Below are 26,334 nucleotides of genomic sequence, written 5' to 3'. Positions count from 1 at the left end.
CATTATTAAGCTAACCTTAGTTACAATAGTTTCCTAGATCATTATTTTTGCCTCTTTAGCTAACCAAAACATGTGAAGCAGATCAAGGCTGGTTAAGCAATGGCACTGAAATATGTATAAACTCCCCTCCAAAACAATACTTCCATTTTAGAATATAAGAGTGACGTAGAAAACAAAGGAAGAAAAGTTGGTGTCCACAATAGTTAAGGGGGATAAAGATTAATACAGAGGGGAGCAAAGGTGATACCATCCATTTAATTAAAAAATGATAATCAAGAGACTACTTATGGTCAATGATGGTTGCCAATTATAAGTCTTTAAGTGGCCTTACAGATGGACCGTAAGAAACGCAATGGTATAACTAACTTCAGGTTGTTAGTTATTAATAAATAAGCTGTTAATTAGACATTCAATTGGCCGTTGCCAGGTTTTTTCAATTGGCTTAGTTGGTAGTTCAAAGGGTATAAATATCCCTGTTGTAAACACAATTAACAGTAATAAAGTAATCCTCATCTGAGTTACATCACACAATAAATTATACTTCAGGTCTGGTCTACTGAAACTCCCCATTGAAAAACCTTTAGGAAGTGATACATTCAAAATTGATGGGAACAGGAAGAGAAGTACAGTATCCTCTATTCAGTTTGTTAATAATCAATCCAATGTGCATTCCTAAGGCGGTTAACATATTCATCTGTTCCCATTCTCTATATGCTAAATTAACTATATCAAAGAGATAATATGAATATTAAGATCATAATAGAACACAATTTTTTCTATAATCCAGTTTTGTCAACTCTTAGAATTTTTCTTAAATCTACTTTGGCTCTCTCTATTGTATATTTCATTTATCGATAATTATCTATAATCTAAAAAAGTACGGAAATTTTGTTAGTTGAAATTTTGTTTTTAGTACCATTAACTTAAACATACAATAGAGAAAAACCAAGTCCTAAAGAAATGGTATGGCACTTGTAAGAATATAATAGTACCTTTTGCTTCAGGAGCACAATGTCATCTTCGGAATCTCTCAGTTGAGGATCGGTCATTATTCCCCTCTTTAGTTGATCCAACTCTTCCTTTAAACATCGAATCTCATTCTGATATTTCTTGATAAGTGATTTCTCATCAATAATCTGCACGTTTGAAGAATTAGCTACACTTTTCCCAAATTAATCAGCTGCTTTAACAATCAAACATGAATTTAGAAACAAACACGTTTTCTACTAAATAGAAGTCCTGCCTTGTTTTGCGCTGCTTGAATTTCAATGTGTTTTGCACGATGTGCAAATTTCAATGTATTATGCGTTTCTTCTGAACTACTTGATGCTGGAGTAACTGTGCATATAAGCTGTGCATACAAACACAAATGAATGAACAATGGCTAACAAAATCTAGAGAACATTTTGAATGTTTTTAAGGCCAAATATCACTGTTTTAGTCCCTAATATTTGGGAGTTTTTTCAATTTAGTCTCTATCGTTGAAGAAGTTTCAATTTAGTCCCTTGCATTTTAATATTTTAAAATTTAGTCTCTTAATGTTGGTAAATGTCAATGTTGGTAAATGCCAATATTGGCTAACACTAAGTATACAAAGGTAAGTATGCTCTCTCCTCTCTCTTCCCCCTCTCCGACGGCAGATGAAGCAAGCTAATTTTGTCATTTCATCTTAGGCAATTCGTTTTCTTCGTTGGCATGCTTTGGCAGTAAAATTTTTAGTTTTAGTCCGTAGCAAGTTATTCTTCTCCATGGATTCAAGGAGTTTTCGAGTTGCAAACAAGTCTTTCTTCATCCATTCTTTTTCGAACGATTTTTTCAAGTTGGAAAAATTTTTTGATAATCAGCAGTTTTATATTTCATTCCACAAGCAGCTCATTTGGCTTGAAGAGGCTATTGTCGATTTGATGCAACATCCATTGAAATCTAATTTTTTCAGACAAGCAACAAGAGAGTTTGGTATTTGTAGACTTATGAAGAGTTTTAACAGGCAAGTAGTTCTGACCTTTCAAACGACAAAGTTGAGTATTTTTCAGAATATTCTTTTAATGAAGAAGTGCATATTCTCTTCAATGAGCATAAGGAAGTTGAAAAGAAAACAGAAATTCCACCTTTTTTTGGACATCTCGGCATCACCCTTGAACCAATTACTATGAAATTTTGAAGTTATTGCTTTGAGGATAGTTTTTGAAGATTGGGATTTCAAGATCCAACGTCTTTAATGCTGATTGTGTTAAAGATTGTGTTGAAGGTGAAAACTTGGGGTATCTTCCGGCCTTGGAAGACGAGGAGTCAAGTTTTTTTAGGCGATTTTTTAATTCTATTTGGGTTGAAATCTGAAAAGTTTTTTCTACAGTGGCCGCATTTATGTTGGTTGGAATTTGAAAAGTTTGGTTCCTTTCTCTCGGTTGATTGGTAGTTTTTCAGGGCTGCAGATTTTTCTAGAAGGGCATTTATCATATAAGTTGCTTGGCTGGCTTTGTTTGGAAGATTTTGGCAGACGTTTTATTTGCTGGCTTTGGTTGAATCACATTAAATGCTCTTACTCATTTCTCAAGGCACCCTTTGGTTTATCAAGGCATTGGTTCTAGGTGGTGAACGGTGCATGTTTCTCTAGCATATTAATTGGTTTGCCTTTATTGTTTGGTTTTGAGATCTAGGTGGCTTACTAATGAAGTTTTCTTTTTGAATTAGAAAAGCCTCTTTGCAGAATTATTTTTTAATGGACTGATGCTTCGTTTTCTTCAATGGCTTGAGAAGTTGAAGAGTCACTTTACTTGATTTGTTTATTTATAGTCAGAAGCTCCCTCAGAGGGTCATCTTTATTTGAAGTTCTTCTTCTTGAGAGGTTACCTTGGTAGTATGATCCTCCTTCGGATAACACTCCTTTGAATGTATCTAAAGAATTCGTAATCTCCTTTGAATGATACTCCTTTAAATGTATCTCTCTATCTCAGTTGGATGATTATCTAGCCTTTATCAATTCCGAGCTTCTCAAACTTTGCAATGACCGGGCTTTTATGTTAGAAGAATTCTCTAGAAGAAGGTTGGAGATACAAGCAGCTCAGGCTCAGGAACTAGCTGAAATTCGTGCCTAGTTCTCTCAGGAACTCAAAGATCTATTTCCAAGAGATAATGCTGCCGATTCCAAAGCTAAAGACTCTTCTGCTTGAGTCCGGACTCACATCTTGGTGGATAGTTTTGTTTGTAGTTAGCTCGATCTTATTGTTGGCTTTTATCATTTTTTTTCCTGATATCCATGAGTGTCCGGACCAGCTTACGCGCACCTCGACTAATCTCACGGGCAACCGCTTGACCCTACAACATTTGGTGCCGGGATTGGCTTTTATCATTCTTAATGCTCCCTATTCCCTGTTGAGCCTATTATATGTTTTCATCTTTTCTATTTTTTTTTTCACAGTTTCACTCTAAGAATTTGTATTCTTGAACTTTTTCTCCTTTACATATATCAATGAAGAGTTCTTTCTTGTTAAAAAAATGAAAAGTTCTTTCTTGTTAAAGAAAAAAAAATTTGGCGAACTCTAAATTTATACGGCATAATACTTGGAGAATTGGCGGAAATTTAGAGGATAAAGTCTTCTAAGATAGAAAAGTTTCTAATTCCTCCAAACTTCTAAGAAATTGGCGAAAAATTGGAGTTTTCTTCTCTTAATAACTTTTTTTTTCATCTAAATTCTCACTCATACCGGGTAAGTTTAACAATTCTAATATTCACCAGTAAGGGACTAAATTAAAAAATATTAAAACAAAAGGGAGTAAACTAAAACTTTTTAAACAATAGGGGACTAAATTGAAAAACTCCCAAATATTAGGGACTACAACATATATTTAGTTTAGCCTACTTTTAAAATAATAGAATTATTGATTCAAATAATATGATATAAAAAGTCTTACAGACACACGCCCATGACCACTAAGTGAAGACTGAAGAAGTCTGGTAAGTTTAGAGTCTCTGTATGGTATATGATTGGCCCTTCCATCTGTTAGCTTTGATATTACCTGACACCAGAAATCACCATCGACCTAGTTATAATGTCCTTTGCAAGAAATAACAAATCATCATTAGAGGTAGAGTTAAGAAATCCAACATGACAGCCAGAGCTGTGAGAGAGTACTAATGGTGGGTACCAATTAACTAAATATGATTAAATCTAGTTCTCATACAAAATTGACGAGGATATAAATAAGTACATGAAAGACTAAATAATATGAGTTTCTTCCTAGGAAAGGGTTATCAGATAAATAGCCAATAGGATACTCAAAAAAAATTAAAAGTAAATAAGACTGCGGTGCAATAACACGATCTGCTATTCCTCTGTGACCTCCCTTAATTGTAAGTTGAGATTTTCCTTCTTTTTCTTTTCTTGATATTTGGATCGGGATGCAAGCAGATTGAATCGACTTGGTAAAAGATTAAAACTGGGGGTGTCTTTCTTCCACCACATCTGAAGTATTAATCCTCCTAGCACCAAATTCCAGCAAAGAAATCTGATTTGTTGGTGCTCCAAAAGCCCAAATGCGTCAAAAAGTTTTCTTATCCATAATCTGAATTTTGTTTGTGAGGAAAGAAACGGAGTTGCAAGAGAAGTTACCAGAACTATCCAACACTGAATTCAAGAAATCAGAAACATTGTTCAAGCTTTGGTGACTGGACATAGCAAGAAGACTGATCGCACCATTTATCACATTTTAGAGAGTCCTGAGTAGGACTAAAATTCCCTTGCTTTATCTCCGCATTCTACAACAGAGCTACCTTTCCCTCCCTTGCAGTAGATATTTGCTAATAGTCTAGAGAACTTGAGTTTAAGGGCCTAGCACCCACCAAACCATGATTCCAGAAGCTATTATTTCTGCAGTTGCCAACCATTATGGTAAGATGATTAGAATAAATTTCCCTCAGTAATAAACTCAAGCAGATTGGCAGCATACCAACCATAATCATCCAACCCATATTTGCTTGCAATAAAGAGTGTAAAAGACTTCCCAGGGGAAAAATCTGAATCCACTTGGAAACCAAAAGCAATGTTTTATCATTGAGATTGCCAACTCCTAGGCTCCATTTTTGTGATTGACCACTTTCTTCCAATTTATTAAATGAATTCCTTTTTCAGTACTTTCATGTGCCCATAAGAAATCTGTCTCTTTTAAAGAATTTTGATAGTTTTGGCCTGCATCTTGAGAAGAGACATAAAGTAAAAAAGGGAAATTGGTAAGCACCAATTGAAGAATAGTGAGCCTTCCTCCTTTGCAATAGAAGCACTCTGCCTACCCGTAGACCTTTCCTAGAAGGCCTAGATTGGAGTCCCATCTCTGCTGGCGATAGGGAAGGCTTAGAGGCCCCTTTTCTTTAGAAAGGATTAAAAGACCTGGAGGTTAGATTCTGGCTTAGATTCTGGCTTCAAGGGGTCTGAGGCAAGCCTTTGTCCCCTTTCCTCTTCATTGTGGTGGTAGACATTCTTAGCAAGTTAGTCTCTGCAGGAGTGGAGAAAGGTCTGAGGACGTGTTTGTCCCATCTACCATTTGTGGATGACACTTTCTTTTTCTGTTCAGGAAAGAAGAGATCCCTTATTAATCTGAATCGTCTACTATCGTTCTTTGAAACAATTACGAGACTTCAGATTTTACTTGAGATTAATTGTGAGCAAGTTAAACTCTCTTATTGGGCTTTCTTGGCTTGGTGTGAGGTTCAAAATTTTCCGTCCTCTTACCTAGGGCTTCCTTTAGGCCATAATTTGAAAAGATTAGAGTTTTCGTCTCCTTTAGTAGAAAAGATTCAAAAGTCTCTCTCTTCTTCTGGTCTTCTTTTCCAAAGGAGAGAGACTTACCGTTATCCAATTTGTCTTAAAAGTGATCCCAATCTACTTCCTGTCTAGGAAGTATGAACACTCCATTTTAGGCCTAGTGTCCATGTCGGACATGGATACATCCGGACACATGTCTAACACACCAATTTCAAAAAAGGTTAAATTCTTTGTCAGGCAGGTTTTGCATGAGAAAGTTAATACCATGGATAGCATTCCGAGCATTCTTCCCTCTTGTTGAGTCCTCAGTGGTGCGCTCTTTGAAAAAATGCCTTTGAAGATCTTGACCATATTCTATAGAGCTACGAGTCCTGGATTTGTTTCTTGGAGGTCTTTCCAGTTTCCTTGGCTTTTGATAGGGAGTGTAGGGTGATGATGGAGGAAGTGTTGCTCTTCCATCAAGTCCAGCCATCTTTTAGTTATAGGTCAATCTCTTTTTTTTTAAGGAGATACGAACTTCTCATTAAAATAATGAAAGGGAACAATAATGTTCAAAAATACAAACTCTCAAAAGAGTGAAGAAACTAAGAAAGACAGAAAATAAATTAACCAGGTATGATAAAGGCTCCCCAATTAGAACAAATCAAACTAGGAGAGTAATTTTTTAATAAAGGAGGCATAGAACACCACTGAGAAGCCTTAAACTTAGCAAAGTTGAATCAAACTGATGGGGGCTGTCTTCTTTCTTCAAAAGTTCTGAGATTTCTTTCAAACCACAACTCATAAAACACTGCCTTTATTGCATTAAGCCATAGGAGATTGGCTTTGGGAGTCAAAGCAAGCCCAAAATGAAGCTCAATCAAGTTGCCGCAGTCACATTGCCAAAAACCCATGCCAAATTGAACTACTTAAATAAAAGATCCCAGTACTGCCTAGCAAAGGGGCATAGAAAAAAGAGGTGCACCATACTATCCCAATGAGATTGACATAGAACACAAATTGAAGGCGAAATACTGGAGACGGGGAGCTTCTTTTGTACGATATCGGCCATGTTTACTTTCCCATACAAAGGAATCCAAATGAAAAAGCTAACCTTCTTTGGACTCTTAGTTTTCCAGATAGCCTTGAATAAATCTGCTGCATTGATATGGCTGAAGGAGGCTTGCAAAGGGAAGCTACTGTGAAAGAACCAGAGGAATCCAAAGACCACCTTCTGCTATCTGGCCTGCTGTTAGGAGAATAGTCTCCTTCTCTAGAGTTCCTTTTTTTTTTTATGCCCTTTGTATATTCTTTCATTTTCTCCCAATGAAGGTCGATTTCTTATCAAAAAGTATGGAACACCTAAAAAGAGATTACATGATTTGTAAAAGTATCGAATAGCATAGAATATTAGAACAGAATAAGAATATAATTGGAGATATGAGAATCTAGTGCAAACAAAAGGCAGTAAGACACTACAAGTTTGATTTAAAAAGATAATGTATGACAGGCCTCACTGTTCCAAGAGTAAGCAGGCTTTTATTAATATATGATCCCTCTTTTCGTCTTATACCAGTAGTTTCAGCTTTTGAGCTCTCAGAACCTGCCAGATCGATGAGGTTCTGCAGGTATAAGTAAAATGTAGGAAAAGTCACAAAACATTGCAGACAATTGATATATATTACAAGATAATCACGAAAATAGTTAATTTTGAATTAAATGTTGAGAAAGATAGTGTCCTATTACCAGTTGAGACAGGTTTACAGCTTCTCCTTCACTGTTTTCACCACATGGGCTGCTTTCTATAGTCTGTTCAGAATATTGAAAATACTATTAGAAGTTTTCAACAATAAATCAATGATGTCTCCTATTCTTGTTCAAAAAAAGTCTCCTAAAATAAATAAATAATAAAATGCAATTAAACGTTAAGAGTTCAAAGTTAATAAATAAATGTACTAAAAATAAGTAAATACAAACAATTCAAAATATTTTGAAATCATATGCCAAAACAAACAAAGGGTGCCAAGAGGATCTTACCAACGTACATCACAAAGTAATGCCCAAAAAGTTAATTAAACTAAACCCAAATTCCAGACCCATTAAGTATGTCAATGTCCAATGAGGTGTCGTGACCATAACATGAACAAGGAAAAGCAGAGTAACTTAAAACCAACGTTCAATCAACGATATCACTTATTTACCTAGATTCGAGATAAATCATGTTATTCGGACTAAAAAATGTTAAATTAAAGAAATTGGGATAAAACATATCTATGTATCAATGATCTCAACTACTTGAAGTTTTTGGTTGGCTAATTTATTTATTCATATTAATTATCAACAATTATCCTTACATGTACAATCACATTTTTATCTAATTAACAGAGACAAATTCATGACATGAACCATTATTTTCATAATCCTTGGGTAGCTAGGCCCCACCCCAACAATGCCTACAGAAGATAGATAACGCATCTCTACACCAGGTCTACACCCTAAGAAGCTCAAAGTGTATTTACTTTTAAGCTCAAGAAAAGGGTCGAATAAGTGACCATGGTACTTCTTTTATAAGAACAGTTAATGAAAAAACAAAAGAAAGCCACCAAAACAATGGCAGAGCCAGTACCAGGGCAACAAAAAGTGGAAATACAAAATTAAAATAATTACAAAAATGTGCCCACTTTTTGATAATAGAAAATAAAGAGTGATTACAAATACGTATAGAACAAAAGAAAGCCCATGATAAGAACCGCTCCTGTATTATTGATAACAGAGAGAGAATTACAGAACCATGGGAGAAATATGAGAGCTCCTTACCTCAACAAAACCTTTCAAAGACTAGCCAAAAAGATACCTACCTCTCTCTCTGTACAGCCGGATATATACCCCCTTTCAAATACCCAAAACAGCCCCCACTAACTAACTCGGGCCCACCACTTCTCCACCTCACTCACGACCTCACTTCCATACATTCAATTACTACATGCTCTCTTCTTCCTAACATACACATGCTTAATAGGGGACCTATCAGCCCACTTGTTGGTAATTACAAACCGTCTCTTCTACCAGCAACTCTCACCTAACATCTTCCTCCCACGAATCACCCAAATTAATACCGTCCTTCTAGCCGACTATTCCTGCCCACAGGGATGCGAGTCTACGAACTAACCCTAAAGTCCGAAGGTGAGAGGGAATAGCACTAATCTTAATCCAACCTTTGTTGAACTCCTGACATCTGTTTTCGACCACTACCTTTTCATCCCATGACAACAGATTGATTAAGCAATATGGTAGAATCCACCTTTATTTATGCAACAGTACTCAAACTAGGGAAATAAAAGAGTCCCTTCCCTCCCAAAAACGCTCAACACAAGCCTCGACACATAAGTTACTAAAAAGTTTGTTTTTTTAATAAGAAACAAAATATGTGTATTCAAATCAAGAAGGCCCCTAATCTAGGGATACAAACAAAAGGCGGAGGATAGAGCTAACCTTCCCCAAAGCTCCATACAATCACCGCTTTCCAATCTTGTGTAAGCAAAAGAAGATTGTAGTTACAAAAAACTTTATTGTAAAGCCCACCAAGAAGCTAGATGCTTAATATTCAAACAAAAAGAATCTAACAAAATCAACTTATCTTCAAAAAAACCGACTATTTCGTTCCTTCCATATCGACCATAAAAGAGTCTGGGCCGCACAATTCCAAAGAACCCAAGCTTTGCCCTTGAGCTGCCTTCCTCCATAACCTTCAGAAATGAAATCCTCAATTCTTCTAGGAATGCAGAGAGAGAAATCTAGCAAAGAAGCTATAAATCCCCAAGCTTTGGAAACAAAAGGGCAATGGAGAAATAGGTGGTCCACTGTTTCATTGTTGCTTATACACGTGCACACAGAGGGAGAAAGAGTACAGTGAGGTAATTTCAAGTTTCTCTGCGGTATTTACCCCTCTATAGAACAAAGTCCAAATGAAGAATTTTACCTTCTTCGAGACTCTAAAATTCCATATCAAGTTTGTTGTAGTTGAATTAAGTTTAGGAGAAGGGGACGTGAGAACCATGAAGGCTGAATTGATTGTGAAACGGCCGGATGGGTCCGCTTTCCACCATAAAATGTCTCTTCCATTTCCGATAGCTGCACCTTCTACTTTTTCAGTGAAGTTTGCCCATCTACTCATTTCCCTTTCAAAGAGATTTCTTCTAAAACCAAGATTCCAGGTTGAGGCCTCTGCGCACCAATAATCCGCAATGGACATACCTTTCTTGGAGGATAATGCAGACAAATCCAGGAGAGTGGTGGAAAGAGGGGCAGAATCAATCCATGGGTCCTCCCAAAATCTGACGTCACCTGAGGATACTTTGATAAAAAAAATACTCTCCCCTAACAGCAGGGTATATAGCCCCCTAAATAACTAAATTCCTTTGGGCCCACTACAATAACCGTGCATCCTTCTGTTCCTTACGTGTCCCTTGTTCCCTATTTTCTTACAAACATACACCTTAGTGATCAGGGTCTGTCACAATCCATCAAGATGCCCCCTTCTGAAACCAACAATTCTTGATCTGAGCTTCTGATCCTCACAAAGAATAATAGCCAAATTTCCAAATAACCGTGAAACATTGAGAAACTCCCCAAACTTACTTTTCAACCCTGTTCAATCATAGCCCCGAGGTTAGACACTTGTTCCCTAACCACCAAAATGCATTCAGAAGTATCAAATGCAAGATCCAAATCCTCCATTGAGCCCAATCCCACATTCGAATCATTTTGTCCTTCCCTTATCACCCATACAAATGAGGAGCCTTTGAAAGGAACAGCCACTGGAGCAATCATTCCACTGCTGTATTCTGGCCCAAAGGTGAACTGGATGCTCGTGGGAGGATCATATCCAACTTTTCTTGGAAAGCTCACCAGGGCCTTACCTTCTACAATGATAAGAGAATACCTTCTCCTTTTGGTGGATCAATTGCAACTACACAATAACCTTTGGAATTAACAATTAGTTGAAACCAGACAAGGGCCTTCAGCAGTGTTCGCTCCTAGAAAAATAATCAGCATTCAGACTCCCCAAGAACAGCAAAGCAGTCTCTTACCTACACCACAGATCCTAGTTCCAGCCTCACCTTCAAATACTTATCCTTGTAGAACTCTTATATCTATACTCGTTTACAGAATCCCTAGTCCTAAAAATAATCGCTTCCGTTCCGCCCTCACAGTAATGCTCTGTGAACCAACAGCCAAAAAAATCCTTTTTTTAACAAGATACGAACTTCTCATTGAAATGATGAAAAGAAATGGTGTACAACACACGAGGAAGAGAATTATTATTGCTAAACATTGAAATCCAGCAGCTATTTATAGAGGCTGCTTGGACCATTAACCACACAGTGACTAAAAGTTACAGCAACTAAAAGACTAACAACTTAAAAGATATAAGAATAACAACTAAACTAACCAACACGACATATTAACTACATCAATTTCCCCGACCCTTAAAAATAACTCATCCTCGAGTTTAAGGGGTTATTTGAAAGGAATCCGGTGGGTTATAACTGTAGAGGTCAGCCACGTTGAATATAGGGCTGAAGTTGTAGGTAGTTGGAAGTTGAAGTTTGTAAGCATTAGATCCAAAGCGCTCGATTACTTGAAAGGGTCACAACTTCTTCTTTTTGAGTTTAGAGTAGGTCCCGTTGGAAATCGGCTTTTCCTTAGATGAATCGTGACTAAATCACCCACTTGGAATTCCTTCGCTCTTCTTTTCTTGTCAGCAGCCTTGTACTTACAATTGGACTTTTCAATGTGGCTCCTAACCTCCTGATGTAGTTTTGTCACTCGGCTTACCATTTCTTCCGCCTCCAAGCTGAGATCGACAGAGGAAGGTAGGTTAGTCAAATTTAAGGTTAATCTAGGAAGTTTATCATAGACTACCTCAAATGGGGACTTCCCTGTGGTTCTGTTATTCATATAGTTGTAGGCAAATACCGCTTGAGCTAGAGACATGTCCCATTGCTTAGGATGATCCCCACAGATGCATCGCATGAGATTGCCTAACGATTGGTTTGTAACCTGCGTTTGGCTATCAGTTTGCGGGTGGCTCGTTGTGCTAAATTTCAAGGATGTATCAAATTTCTTCCACAACGTACGCCAAAAGTGGCTTAAGAATTTGACATCGCGATCCGAAACTATAGATTTAGGAATGCAAGACCGACAATGTCTCGAAAAAATAATGTGGCTATAGCTATAGCATCAAAGGTCATTTTACATGCCACAAAATGTGTCATTTTACTGAAACGGTCTACCACTACCATAACTGAGTCAAAGCCCCTTTGAGTTCGGGGGAGTCCTAGAACGAAGTCCATGGACAGGTCCTCCCATATACTCTCAGGTATGGGTAAAGGTGTGTAAAGTCCAGTATTTTGCAAAGTGCCTTTATATGTTTGACAAGTAAAGCATTTAGTGACACAGTTAGATACATCTTTGCGGAGCTGGGGCCAATAGAACCGAGAGGATACGATGTCCATAGTCTTATCGCGGCCTAAATGCCCCGCAAGGCCACCGGCATGAGCATCTCGCAGAATGGCTTCCCGTATGGAAGTGTGTGGTATGCAAAGTGTGTTTCCTTTAAATAAGTAACCTTCAACAATATGGTAGTCTTCTATGGTCATATGATTAGAACATTTGTACCAAATGTCTTGGAAATCCTTATCGGATTCATACAAATCTGGGAGATAATCAAAGGCAATAATTTCACCTTTAAGGATGGCTAAGAGGTTGTTTTTTCGGCTTAAAGCATTTGCTGCTTTATTAGTTATCCCTGCTTTGTGTTTAATCACAAAGTCGAACCTTTGCAAAAATGACAACCAACGAGCATGCATACGGCTTATTGTCTTTTGAGTATGCAAAAATTTTAATGAGAAATCATCTGTAAACAATATAAATTCTTTGCTTAGGAGATAATGCTCCCATTGTTTTAACGCACGGACGAGGGCAAAGAGTTCTTGTTCATAAGTGCTCCACTTTTGACGGGATGGGCTAAGCTTCTCGCTAAAATATTCTAAAGGATGATTATTTTGAGATAGGACGGCGCCTATACCAATCCCCAGCCACTTCAAAAGGGGAATCAAAGTTTGGGAGGGCTAGGACGGGGCTTTGACATAGCTTAGTTTTGATTATATTGAAGCAATCTATTTATGGTTGACCCAAGAGAATTGTCCTTTCTTTGAGCAGTTTATTAAGGGTGCTACTATCGAACTAAAATGTTTAATAAACTTCCCATAAAATGATGCAAGCCCTAAGAAACATTGGACATATTTTACGGTTTTAGGCTCCCCCCATTCAGAGATGGCTTTAACCTTAGAAGGATCCATTTTGACTTTATTATGCCCAATGATGAAACCTAAGAAGGATATTTCATCTGTAACAAAGAGACATTTTTTAATATTGATTACTAGTTATTGGAAGCCAAGGTAGTGAAAAGTAATCTAAGGTGTTCTAGGTGATCATGCATATTAAGGCTATAGATGAGAACGTCGTCAAAGTAAACAACAATAAATTTGTTAATGAAAGGGAACAAAACCTGGTTCATGAGCTGCATGAATGTACTTGGAGCATTAGATAATTCAAAGGGCATAACAAGTCATTCAAACAGCCCCTCATTCATTTTGAAGGCGGTTTTCCACTCATCGCCGGGCCTAATGCGAATCTGATGATATCCACTCTTGAGATCTACTTTAGAAAAGACTGTAGCACCACCCAACTGGTCTAAAAGATCCGAGATCCGGGGTATAGGAAACCTATATTTGACCGTTATTTTGTTGATAGCTCGACTATCGACGCACATTCGCCAAGTGCCGTCCTTTTTTGGAGTTAGGAGGGCGGGCACCGCACACGGGCTTAGGCTAGGTTGGATATGACCCATCTCAAGAAAGTCCTGAACTTGATCATGAAGTATCTTGTATTCGAATGGGCTCATTCTATAATGAGCTAAATTAAGGAGTTGTGCCCCCGGAAAAAAATCAATATTGTGTTGAATATTTCGAAGAGGTGGTAATCCAGCTGGTATGTCCAAAATGGACTCCAATTCTTTCAATAACTGACTTACCTTGGGAGGAGTAGGAGAACTACCCTCCTCCGAACCAAATTCTTTCACAATCAATCCTAGAATAGGTTCTTTAGGCTGACCAAGGAACTGTTTTGCAGAACAAACAGTGAAAAGGCTACCCTTCCCTTTTTCACTGTCTTTCAAAGGCAGAGACTTGGATGAATTTAATGGTAGAAGGACCACTTTTTTACCCATCCAGAGGAACTCGAAAGTGTTATCTCTACCGTTATGGAGAGCCTGGGTATCGTATTGCCATGTTCTTCCAAGTAAAACATGACAAACATCCATGTCCAATACGTCATACACAATTTGGTCTTTATATGTTGCACCAATAGATAATGCCACCGTGCAAGTATGTGTGACATGTGCCTCACCCCCTTTTTTAATCCAAGACACTTTATATGGGCCGGGGTGAGGGGACAAAGGCAAATGCAAGGTATGTACCAACTTACTTGCAATTATGTCTTCCGTACTACCGCTATCAATGATAATATTGCAGATTTTCCCGTTTATGGTGCACCTAGTCTTGAATAGAGCGTGTCTTTAGTAGGCTACCTCTGTTTTTGGTGTCAATAAGACTCGTTAAAGAACACATGAGACAGGGTCCCCATCATCTGGTGCGGTATAGTGAACATCTTCGTCTACTTCTTCCCCGCTGTCCTCTTGGACGTCTTCCTCATCAATGATGTTGACAGCTATCCGTTGAGGACAATCATTGGATAAATGTCTGGTTTGTCCGCACCGAAAACATTTACCCAACGTTGGGCGGGAGTACACATTCCCCTGTTTTTTCCCTGCCACACTATCAACTTGTTAAGTTTTAGTAGAATCAGTGTCAAGTGACTTACCCTTAGGAGCTCTGGATGAAAGGTTGGGGGAAGTGGTATTGTCGCCCTGAATAGGAGACCGTTTGGATGTACTGCCCTGATCCCAAGTGTTGCGCCATGCATATTGTTTCTTGAAACGACTGCCAACCTGTTCTTCAATGGTGGTAGCGGTTGAGATAGCCTCATTTTAGGTAACCAATTGGTTGCAAGGCAATCTATTTCTTGATATCGGACCGCAATCCACCAATGAATCTTGCCACCAAATGTTGTTGGCTTTCCAAAAGGTTGGTTCTTGCACCCAACCGATGAAACTCCTCGGAATAATCAGATATGGATCTTGTCCCTTGCCTACAATTCTGGTACTAATTGTACAAAACTTATTCAAAATTTATTGGGAGAAAACGCTCACGCATAAGCTTTTTCATACGTTCCCAATTGCAGATAGGTTGCTTCCCATAACGATGTCTATTTACTTCGAGCTAGTCCCACAAAGCCGAAGCTCCTCCCTTTAGTTTTAAGGCTACCAATCGAACCTTCTTGTGATTGGGAGTCCCCATATAACTAAAGAAATTTTCTACATTTTTAACCCAATCCAAGAATCCTTCAATATCCATCTTACCATTGAAACTAGGAAGATCAATTTTCATTTTATATTCATTTTGTTCTTGATTCCTATTTGGGTTAGGATACCTACCAAAACGCTCCCCCTCAAAGGCGATTATCTCTTCATCCTCATCACTTGAAGAATCAAACATAATCTCATGTCGCCTTTGAAACAGAGGATTGCGATTGACTTCTTGCTGAAAAAGGCACAGTTCTTGAAAGTTTCTTGGACCCAAACGAACTGTCCTTGGTCTTCTTGGTGGTTCAGCTTGCCTTTCTTGAGGAAAAACTTGTCTATGGTCATCCATTCTTGCATCTTGATCCATTCTTGCTTGCGGCGGAGGTGTGTTTCGAATTGGAGAATGTTGCACACTCATTGCCTCTAGCTTGTCATGGATGATCTCCAAAATTTGTTTAATCTCGCCAACATCCTTCTGGATGGATTTCACCTCCCCTTCAACCGACAGCAAGCGTGCGGTTGACAATCGTGGCAAGAGAATGGAGGCTTGCTCCACTTCTTTGTTATCGAGGGAAGAGTCGCCCAAGTTGATCGACTTCTTTCCCGCCATCTAACCCAGAAAACGGGCTGCTTTGATACCAATTTGGTGTACAACACAAGAGGGAATTTCTTGAAGAGAATTATTATTGCTAAACATTGAAATCCAGCAGCTATTTATAGAGGCTGCTTGGACCATTAACCACACAGTGACTAAAAGTTACAGCAACTAAAAGACTAACAACTTAGAAGATATAAGAATAACAACTAAACTAACCAACACGACATATTAACTACATCAAGAAAATACAAAGTTCAATATAAACTCTCAAAAGGAGTGAAAGAGACCAACACAAGAAGATAAAAAGAGAACAATCTAAAGATGTGAAAATGAAAAAACAGAAAATACAAGATAACAAATAGAAGCAAGCTGCTGAGCAAGAAACATGAAGCTTGACAAAAATGAGTGCCGAAAATTCAACAGCAGAAAATCCTTTTCTAAACAACAAAGCTAGGAAGTTTAAATGCTGAAGGCTTGAATTAAAGGACAACAGAAATCAAGAGTTTAAATTAAAGGCAGCGATAATCCAAAATGACTTGTTATTGAAGCCCACAAGGAAGCCAAGAGGAAGTACTCTTAGTCCTCTGTTCCTCTTTTAGGTATTAGTGAATGTTTGGTTCTTCTGCAAGGTGCTGTGTTAAATTTTTTCTTAGTGAAATGTATAAACTGCATTATTCTATAAGATAAGAAACTGAGGTAGATTTCATTATTAAAACAGTTGTTACAAAATGGGGCTAAGGAACCCCTAAAAGCCAAAGGTTACAAAAAAGTGCTCCAATTTGCAGAAATATACACAAAGCTGTAATTACAAAATTCTTTAGAAAGAAGACACCAAGAAGAAGCAAAGAAATGGTCTGGATCCAAAAAACCTCAGAAGACATTTCACTGTCTTTACACACTCTTTGATTCCTATTAAACCAAATTCTCCAAAGAGCAGCCATAACCGCATTGGGCCAAATAACAAGTGCTTCTCTTTTGAACGGGGAACCAATAACAAGCTTTAGTAAAAGCATCTTTGCAGTCTTTATGGGAGCACCATCAAGGTCGATAGGCCCGAGTGGTTAAGGAGACAGACTTGAAATCTGTTGGACTTTGCCCGCACAGGTTCGAACCCTATTGTCGACGATTTCTAGTTTAGGGGAGCACCAGCATAAGCCAAAACACATTAGAGTCTTGACCACGCAACATACGCAAATTCACACTGCATGTTGACCTAGGTATTTTTGTAGTAAGGTATACGTGGTATCAAAATTTTGAGCCAAGATGGGAACGAAGTGGACAGATATGTGTAATATCTTTCATCTCTCTTTTTGCTTCAGAAGATCAAGCTTTAAGCTCTTCTGGGAAAAGTGGATGCCTTGCTTTCTCCTTCTCGAGAACAACCTTCGGTAGTCGAAAAGGCTTCTTGTGCTGATAATCAAAACTTTTTCAAATATTTTGAAGATGTTGGTATTACCCTAGTTCCAATCACAAAATAGGTAGACTTTAATTAAGGGCAACAAAATTTTCAGTTGTGTCCACATTGCAGTGGTTTTTAGGATTGAGATCATTTAGTATTCTTGTCTTTTCTTGATGGAGGGAAGTTTCAGATTCATTACTTCTTCATTCTGGTGGTCAAGACCTTTACTTTTGTTCATCATGGAATTTATAGCTCCTCAGTTTTGTGTTTAGTGGTTCCTACTCAGCAGACCGTCATTTTGGTTTGGCAAGCTTCATTAAAGAAAGTTTTTTCAGCCTCCATTCTTTTAGCTTTATGATATTTCTTTGGCTTTAGGTCTTGTCTATTACCTTGTCTTTTGTTCCTTTGTTCGATTATTTTTCTTCTTTTTTCGCCCCCTTCGGGAGCTTGTCTCCTTGAACTTTTCTCTTCCTTTTCATATTATCAATGAAAAGTTTGTTTCTCGTTAAAAATAAAAATCATCTCTTCTTTTCCCAAGAAGGAATTTGAAATATCAATCCATCAAAAGAGCAAGGGCCTGTTTGGTTGGAAACTCGGATTCTATTTTTTGTTTTCAGATTCATTGAATCAAATGGATTCAGTGAATACATGTTTAGCAGGATTTTGAAGATTCGTTTTTTAAAACTGTTTTCAGATTCTGTGATCCAAACCGTAGAAATTCTGAAAACAACTTTTTTATGTTTTCAGTATTTTTAGATTCAGAATTTGAAATTTTTAAGATGCAGAATTACATTAAAAATGATAAAAACTTTGATAAATATATTACTTCATATTATAAACTCATTTTATGTTTGGTAAAATTAAAACATGTAAAATATAATGTATTCTAAATTATATATCCTGTAAAATAATAATTATACAAAATTCATAAAAAAATGTTAATAAATTAATTAATATAAGTTTAGATTAAACTAAATATTTAGTTTGTAACTACTTCTCGTTTACAAATATATTACTAAACACACATTGAACAATTTTTTAAATTGAGATTCAATTATCAAACCTGCTACCAAACACATATCTGAAAACACTGAAAACAAATAATACAACTCTGATTTTCATTGAATCCCTTGTTTTCAAATTTTTGTTTTCTGATTACTAACCAAACACACCCAAAACATCTCAAGGAAGAGGTCATGCCCTAAACAACTCAAGGAAGGAGGTCATGCTGCCCGATTGGAAACTCCCTTACAGAGTGCATAACAACCTGCTAATAAAAAGCCTTCAATGATGAAGAATACAAATAGAAAAAGGGCAAGGTTTCTAAACAGAAATGAAATTCACCAAAACAGTATATCATTCACTGCAGTGTACTTCTGCAAGCAATAATAAGGGTAGTTGTGGCATTATCAGGTCTAAATTTATCAAATAGAAGTTGGTGAAGAATGATGCTTGAATAGCCAACCATAAAGAAGACTAAAATCAATCAAGGCTGTGTCATGCTTCCATTAAGATAAAGATTTACCAATTTAAATATTGTATGGCTTCTGCTGCTTAATAAATTGAAATTTGTAGACCCAACATGTCTGTGCTCTGTTGTCAACAATTTAAATTTCGTCACAAAGTGAAACTGTCATGAATATAATATTATCATAATAATAAACCCATGTAATAATAATATACAACTTCTATTCAAGAAAATAAATAGTCGTGCTTGTAAGACAATAAATTAAAGAGATCTAAAGGAGTAACCTTTACAAAATAAACATATACTAATAAGAAAATCCCTGAAAGTAAAATATAGAGACAACAAAGTGTAATCATCAGCAAAACAATCTATACATGGACTTATTCAATAGTCATCCATAACAGCCAAAAAACAGAAGAGTAGGGCTAGGGTTGGGCTGTTTGGTAACTCACTCAGACAAAATATTTTTTAAAGAAATGTGATCAAGTTGTTTGTAAAAATTAAGATTATTGTGCAACTACCACACAAGCCAATAACTTTTTAGGAAAACAACTTTAAAGAATGGTTAACCAAACATGTTTTAACAGAACTTTTATACTTGAAAATAGAAAATAGTTTTCAAAAAATAACTTCCAAAAGCCCCAAGAATTTCGAGGTCTCAAAAATTATGATTAACCATAATGGAGATGGATGGATCCACCTGAGGTGACTCCTGTAAATGCACCATAGAGCAAGTTCCATCATAAATTCAGATAGAAAATTTCGAAGAAGTTATTTTTTATAAGAAACAACACTTTCATTATCAAAAGAGGGATGTACAAAAGAAGTGGGAGATGAGATATCCCCACAAGCAAAAGAAAGTTACAAAAAAGCCTCCTTATCGGCAAAGATTTGTGTCACTCCATAATTACAAAAAAAAATAGGATAACGAGGTCCACGAAGAAACAAAAGTTTTAACAAAATCCCAAAAAATAGGCAAATTTGTTTCTTTATCATGGCAGACCTGTTGGTTTCTTTTGTGCCATATACGCAAAAGGATACCAGCCACCGTGTTCGACCACAGACCTTTGAACTGAGTCCCCCATAAAAGCTGTATTAAAGTGTCACCCGTGCTATTAAAGGTGTTCATAAGTTTCACCCAGCTCCCAGCACCATAGGGGCATGTAAAGAAGAGATGCATTTGATCTTCTTCATTCTTTTTACACAAGCAGCATCAATTCAGGGATGCACCAATTAGGACAAGGCCTCCTACATGTTTGGACTCTTTCTCTAGCAAAAATCCATAAGAACACTTTACTTTTTCAAGAATTTCCAGCTTCCAAATAGGGCTTCCATTGTCCAAATCCGTCCCCTGTTGACTTATTAGCTGGGGTGTCAAAGATTTAACAAGAAAAAACCTACTTTCAAGCCTCCAGCTTTTTTATTTTTTTGAACACAATACAAAGATGAAATGAAAATGAACAAAATTGTTCAAGGAGTTGACAACAGAATAGAAGTTGATGCGCGAGCATTTCCTTCCGGTCAACTTTGCACAGATTTTATACAATCAGAATCAAAATTGCTACCAAGGTACTCGTTCAATGGTCGATTACACGGAAGAATTCCACATACTAGGAGCTCGGATGAATCTTGGTGAAACCAGCACTATTTGGTTGCTAGGTATATTGGGGGATTGCATTCAGATACAAAAGAACAACTTGCCTTACAATCGATTGGGTATCTTAACGAGGCCATTTCCACTGCCAAGACAATTGAAGAACAAATAAACAATCGGTATAAGAAGCAATATTCACGTCGGACCACTTGGGAACAAGGTGGAACATCAAGAAAGAATTCTTCTTCGATTGATCAAAATTCTTTGGATGCCAACACTTCTACTGCTACTAAGGGCAAACAAGTTGACATGGATGCCATGAAAGACACTCAGGCCTGTTAGAGTATATATATTAGTATATTTTATACACTATTGTATTAATATGTATTAATTTGTCTTTTACCTTCTTTTTATAGGATTAGGTCAACCTTGTATATTTGTCTATATATATATATATATAGACTTTAATAATGAGAATAGATAACATTGGATTCTCTCAAACCCTAATGTTTACATGGTATGAGAGCAAATCTTGTCAAATATCTTCGATCATCAAAAAAATAGAGGTAAGCATTTCATCGCCTCTGGTCCACAAACAGAGCATCAAGAAAATAATTGTTGGATTGAAACAAAGTCCGCGAGCATGGTTTGGAAAATTCAGTCAGGTGATTGAGGACTTTGGAACGAAGAAGAGTAAATCGGAACATTTTATCTTCTATAAATAATCTGAGTCTGGTGCTATCTTACTAGTTGTATATATTGATGATATTGTGATTACTGGTAATGATTCATCAAGCATCCTATCACTCAAAACTTTTCTTCATAGTCAATTCTATACTAAGGATTTGGGAGTGCTGAAATACTTCTTAGGAATTGAGGTGACAAGGAGCAAGAAAGGGATTCTCTTGTCACAGAGAAAATATGTACTTGACCTGTAAACTGAAATAGGAAAGTTAGCTGTTAAGCCACATAGTACCCCAATGATACCTAATTTACAACTTACGAGAGAATGGAAGTTGTTGAAAGATCCTGAGAAGTGTAGGAGGTTAGTAGGGAAGTTGAATTACCTTACAGTTACAAGACCAGATATAGCTTATCCAATCAGTATTATGAGTCAGTTTATGAGTTCTTATACGACGGACCATTGGACCGCATTGGAACATATTCTATGTTATTTGAAAGGTGCTCCTGGACGTGGTTTCTTATATAAAGATCATGGTCATCTTAATATTGAATGTTTTTTAGATGTTGTTTGGGCAAGTTCTAAGGAAGATAGAAGATCAACTTCAACATATTGTGTATTTGTCTGAGGTAATTTAATTTCTTGGAAAAGTAAGAAACAAAATGTGGTATCGCGTTCGAGTGCTGAATCAGAATATAAAGCTATGGCACAGTCAGTGTGTGAATGTATGGATACATCAGCTTCTGACTGAATTGGGATTTGGCATCACCACTCCAATGAAACTTTGGTGTGAAAATCAAGCAACTCTCTATATTGCATCTAATCCAGTATTTCATGAATGAACCAGACACATTGAAGTTGATTGTCATTATGTAAATGAGAAAATACAGCAAGGATGGGTGGATACAAGATATGTGAAGACTGGAGAGCAGTTAGGAGATATCTTTACTAAAGCATTGAGTGGAGCACGAATAGATTGCCTCTCTAACAAGCTGAGCATGATTAACATATATACACCAACTTGAGGGGGAGTGTTAGAGTATATATTAGTATATTTTATACATTTTTGTATTAATTTGACTTTTACCTTCTTCTTATAAGATTAGGTCAACCTTGTATATCTGTCTATATATATAGACTTTAATAATGAGAATAGATAACATTGGATTCTCTCAAACCCTAATGTTTACAAGGCCCTAGACACATCTGCGAGTAAGCATCCTGCTAATGCCTATAATTGACCAACTTTGGGCAAGTGTTTCCGTTGTGGTCAAACAAGGCATCTCTCTAATGAAAGGTCATTAGAGGGTCAGCATGATGACAGTGAGGAGGATGCACAAGATTACAGTGAGGAAGTTGATTATACAGCTCCTAATGAAGGTGATCCCGTAGAATGTGTGGTCTAACGACTTCTCTTTACCCCAAAAACCGAACATTTCTATCAAAGGTATGCTTTGTTTAAAACACAATGCACTATCAATGGCAAGCTTTGCAACATAATTATTGACAATGGCAGCACCGAAAACATTGTATTCAGTAAATTGGTTACTGCTTTAAACTTACCTTTGTCCCCTCATCCAGCTCCCTATAAGTTTACTTGGATCAGAAAATGGGGAAAAGCTCCAGTGACACATACTTGTGTTGTTCCCTTATCCATTGGAGCAAGCTACAAAGATCAAATCGTGTGTGATGTGCTTGACATGGACGTGTGCCATATTTTGTTGGTCGACCGTGGCAGTATGAACCTCAAGCCATTCGTAAAGGAAGGGATAACACATACGAGTTTACTTGGATGATCAAAAAGGTGGTTTTGCTTCCTCTTAACCCTTCTAAATCTATTTCTGCAAAGGACAGTGGCAAAGACAACTGTCATTTGTTCACTATCCCGTCGGTCAATGGGGTAATTGGCTAGCTTGGGTAGAATATTGGTATAATACTACTTATCACGTGTCAATTACACGACTTGTTCCACATTGTGTATGGCCACCCACCTCCACCACTGATTTCCTATGGTGCACAGAAGATTACCAATGCTTCGCTAGACCAGCAATTGGCTGAGAGCAGTTATGCTCTCAACTGTCTGAAAACGCACCTAGCAAACGACCAGAACCGTATGAAGAAGTTTGCTAATAAGCATTGTCGAGATGTGGAATTGGCCGAAGGGGATTTAGTCTATCTGAAGTTTCGATCTTATCGTCAACGTCAACTATTATTGGCTAAACGTAGGCACGAGAAGTTGACTCCCAAATACTTTGGGTCGTATCCTGTTATTACTCGCATGGGCCAAGTGACATACAAACTGAACCTTCCACAAGTCCCAATTGAAGAAGGCCTTGGGCAACCATCATGAGGTATATACTAATAGAGACTAAATATTATAAATTAATAGTAGAGATTAATTGCCAACTTAAACTTATTTCAATTTATTAGGACACTTATCTTCGATCAAAAGATCGTGAGTCTGAAAAGGGTGAAAATGGTATTTTAACATTCTATTTTAACAAATACTTTGGGTCGTATCCTGTTATTACTCGCATGGGCCAAGTGACATACAAACTGAACCTTCCACAAGTCCCAATTGAAGAAGGCCTTGGGCAACCATCATGAGGTACAAACTCATCCTCCCATCCTCTAGAAAAACTTTCAATGGGTGTTGAACACCTTGATGTTGTGGCTATCCGCAAGAACCCAGTCTCCAATGAATGGGACCTCCTCATCCAGTGGAAAAATCTTCCAAAACACAAGGCAATTTCGTTACGTTCACCTTGAAAACAAGGTGTCTTTCACCCCCGAAGGTAATGTGAGAACCCCAATTATTAATATGTATGCTAGGAAAGGTAAGCAAGTAAATTCTCCAACCCATGATTAGGGAGAGCTTTTGTGTTATTATATATATATGCTTTTGTGTAGGGAAGGGGGTTATCTTGGAAAAGGAGTTAGATAAGGCTGACCCTTAGGAGGGAAGGATTATAGAAAGCTTCTGTACTTTTCACGATCTCTGTAAGCCTTAGGGCTGTAACTTTGAATATTAACTGCTCCTAACAAGTAGAGAAAAGTTTAACTATTTATTGCTTCAACTATTTAATTTTATAAAAAATATTTAGTTCTCTATTTACCAATAAATGAAAATATTGAATAAATTCATAGAATAATAATTAAAAGGTTTTAGGTCAAGGCCAGAGGGTCCTGAAAAATGAAAATGAATTCTCCATCCTTATTCCTCGAGTCAAATTTGTTTTTTTACAACATCACTCAATAGGCTCTAATTTATTTGATATGGATTTAGACAGGTTATCCAATCTCAAACTCATCTTCATTTCAAATGAAGATTTCCCACACCATTCACCTCATCAATAAAAAGAAACTTATCATTACTCATTTTCAAATAAGCATTTAAAATGATGTTGCAAGAGAAATAAATCATCATACAATTCTCAAATCCTTCTTTCCATAAACCAAAAACCATGTCTAAGATTCTTACCTTCCCCGGCTGCAATAAGGGAAAGTACATGAGCTGGAGATAACACAACCTCTTCCTTAATTCCTTCAACAAAGGTGCCCTAGTAACATCAACGTAAAAATAAATGCACATTGTTTCATATTTCTCATAATGATTCGCATAATCTCCATATAAGTGGAGTAAATATCATGGGTGCAAGAAAGAAGAATATGAAAATATAGAAAACTAGCAAGAAGTTATGATGAATAATGGTCTTCCTTGACCCATATTATGAAAAAGATAAACGAATCCAGAAATGAAGAAGTTTAGCTCTATGGTAAGACAAACATTTTCATTTAGCCTATTCAAGATTCAATTTGATTAGGGGCAGATTATTCATCAAGCAGATGACACTCAGAGTAAACACTTCCTAAAATAAAGTGATTATTATTTGTCAACTTGTTACTTTCCTAATTTCTGATGAGCAAAAGAAGTCACTCACAACGCATTCACCCATGAAGAATAGCCAACTTCTGTTGGCTGTTAGAGAACAATGAAATGTCAGCTTAGTCTTGGTTTCCGATGGGCAAGTCTTCAGTTAAGATCGAGAATAAAGTTTTTTCCTGCGAGTATGATGACCGGAAAAGTGGGAATTTTGTAAGAATAAAGGAGAAATACGGTCGAAGGACCTTTGAGTTATCAGTTGAAGAAGTAGAGGTGGTTGTGGATTGCTGACAGTGTCGATGATCTGCTGCTGTCCCCACAAACACAGAAGTTCTTCAGGAAGACAAATTGTAATGGAGGCTTTTTATGGTTGCAAAAGACTACGAATAAGAGGGGTAGTTTCTTGGAACTTACCAAAGTCTTGAGCTCAGGAGGGAAGAGAAATCTTGTGATTCCTTCTGATGAAGGTTACATAGGCTGGAGGAAGTTCCGTTCTCTGCTCATTAACTTCGTGAACGGTCAGGATGAGGAGGGCGAAGGAGGCAAGGTAAGTTTCTCTCCTTCCCCGTCTACAGATTTCTTCTATGCAGGTAGGATGTCGTTTGCAGATGCTGTTAAAACTAAACAAAGAAAGGAAGGAAGGCGTGAGGAAAAGTTAACTGCTCCGACGATTGTTCAGAGGGGAGCCCAAAGAAAAGAAGCTGGAAACACGGAAGTTCATCCTCTAAACTGGGAAGAGACAATAGTTATCACTAGAAGAGATTTTCATGATGATTGGGGCCGAATCCTGAAATTAATTCAAGAACAAACTGAAAGCTCTTTCCTTATAAATCCTTTTCAGGCGGATAAGGCTCTACTCAAATGCCCCATGAAAGAACTAGCACATCTTCTTTTGTCCAACAAAGAATGGGTTACTTTTGGCCCTCTAACAGTCAAACTAGAAGCTTGGAATCCTTCCTGTCATGGCAGAGCATACGTGACTCCTTCGTATGGTAATTGGGTCAAGGTTAGAAATATTCCGTTGCATTTATGGAGTCTGTCTACGTTCACCGCGATAGGGAATGCTCTCGGTGGTTTTATTGATTATGATGATAGTAATTCATGTCTTTTAGACTGTTTGATGTAGCCATTAAAGTTAAATGAAACTATTGTGGTTTTATTCAGGCGGAAGTCAGTCTGATGGATGGCCCTATTTGCTTCCAAGCCAAGGTGGTTTCTTTTGAAGATAACAGATGGCTGGCCGGAAAAGATGTCCATGTTCATGGATCTTTCTCGCCGGAGGCAGCTAGAGCTTTTTACCAAGGAAACACAAATCCCGAATTTAGTTCGGTGGACCGATGGAGAATTGAGGAAGGTAATAGTTACCCGCTGGTTAATATCAAATACCCAAACCATCTTTTGAGATAATCGACAGTATTGACCCGATGGACACTTTTATACAGCAGACTGTTGCTTGCACGAGTTTGGAAAGAAGTGAAAAGGTGA

The 26,334-nt window shown here is 37.4% G+C and overlaps 1 protein-coding gene across 1 annotated transcript in view; it reads right to left on the bottom strand.

The window, feature by feature from the left end:
• Positions 1-26,334, bottom strand: part of LOC111017845 (kinesin-like protein KIN-7K, chloroplastic) — a 64,871-nt gene that overhangs the window by 18,890 nt on the left and 19,647 nt on the right. Inside the window, exons 6-12 of the mRNA XM_088119082.1 lie at positions 24,448-24,526; positions 18,748-18,815; positions 7,485-7,547; positions 7,256-7,360; positions 3,913-4,017; positions 1,244-1,351; positions 993-1,136 (exon numbers count right to left, since the gene is read on the bottom strand). Of these exons, the coding sequence (XP_087975208.1) occupies positions 993-1,136; positions 1,244-1,351; positions 3,913-4,017; positions 7,256-7,360; positions 7,485-7,547; positions 18,748-18,815; positions 24,448-24,526 (672 nt within the window). The remainder of the gene's footprint in view (positions 1-992; positions 1,137-1,243; positions 1,352-3,912; positions 4,018-7,255; positions 7,361-7,484; positions 7,548-18,747; positions 18,816-24,447; positions 24,527-26,334) is intronic.

The sequence above is a fragment of the Momordica charantia genome, assembly GCF_013281855.1.
Source record: "Momordica charantia cultivar OHB3-1 chromosome 1 unlocalized genomic scaffold, Mcharantia_2.0 BLBB01000001.1, whole genome shotgun sequence".
In the NCBI taxonomy this organism is placed as follows: Eukaryota; Viridiplantae; Streptophyta; class Magnoliopsida; order Cucurbitales; family Cucurbitaceae; genus Momordica; species Momordica charantia.
This window is presented reverse-complemented; position numbering and strand designations above follow the sequence as displayed.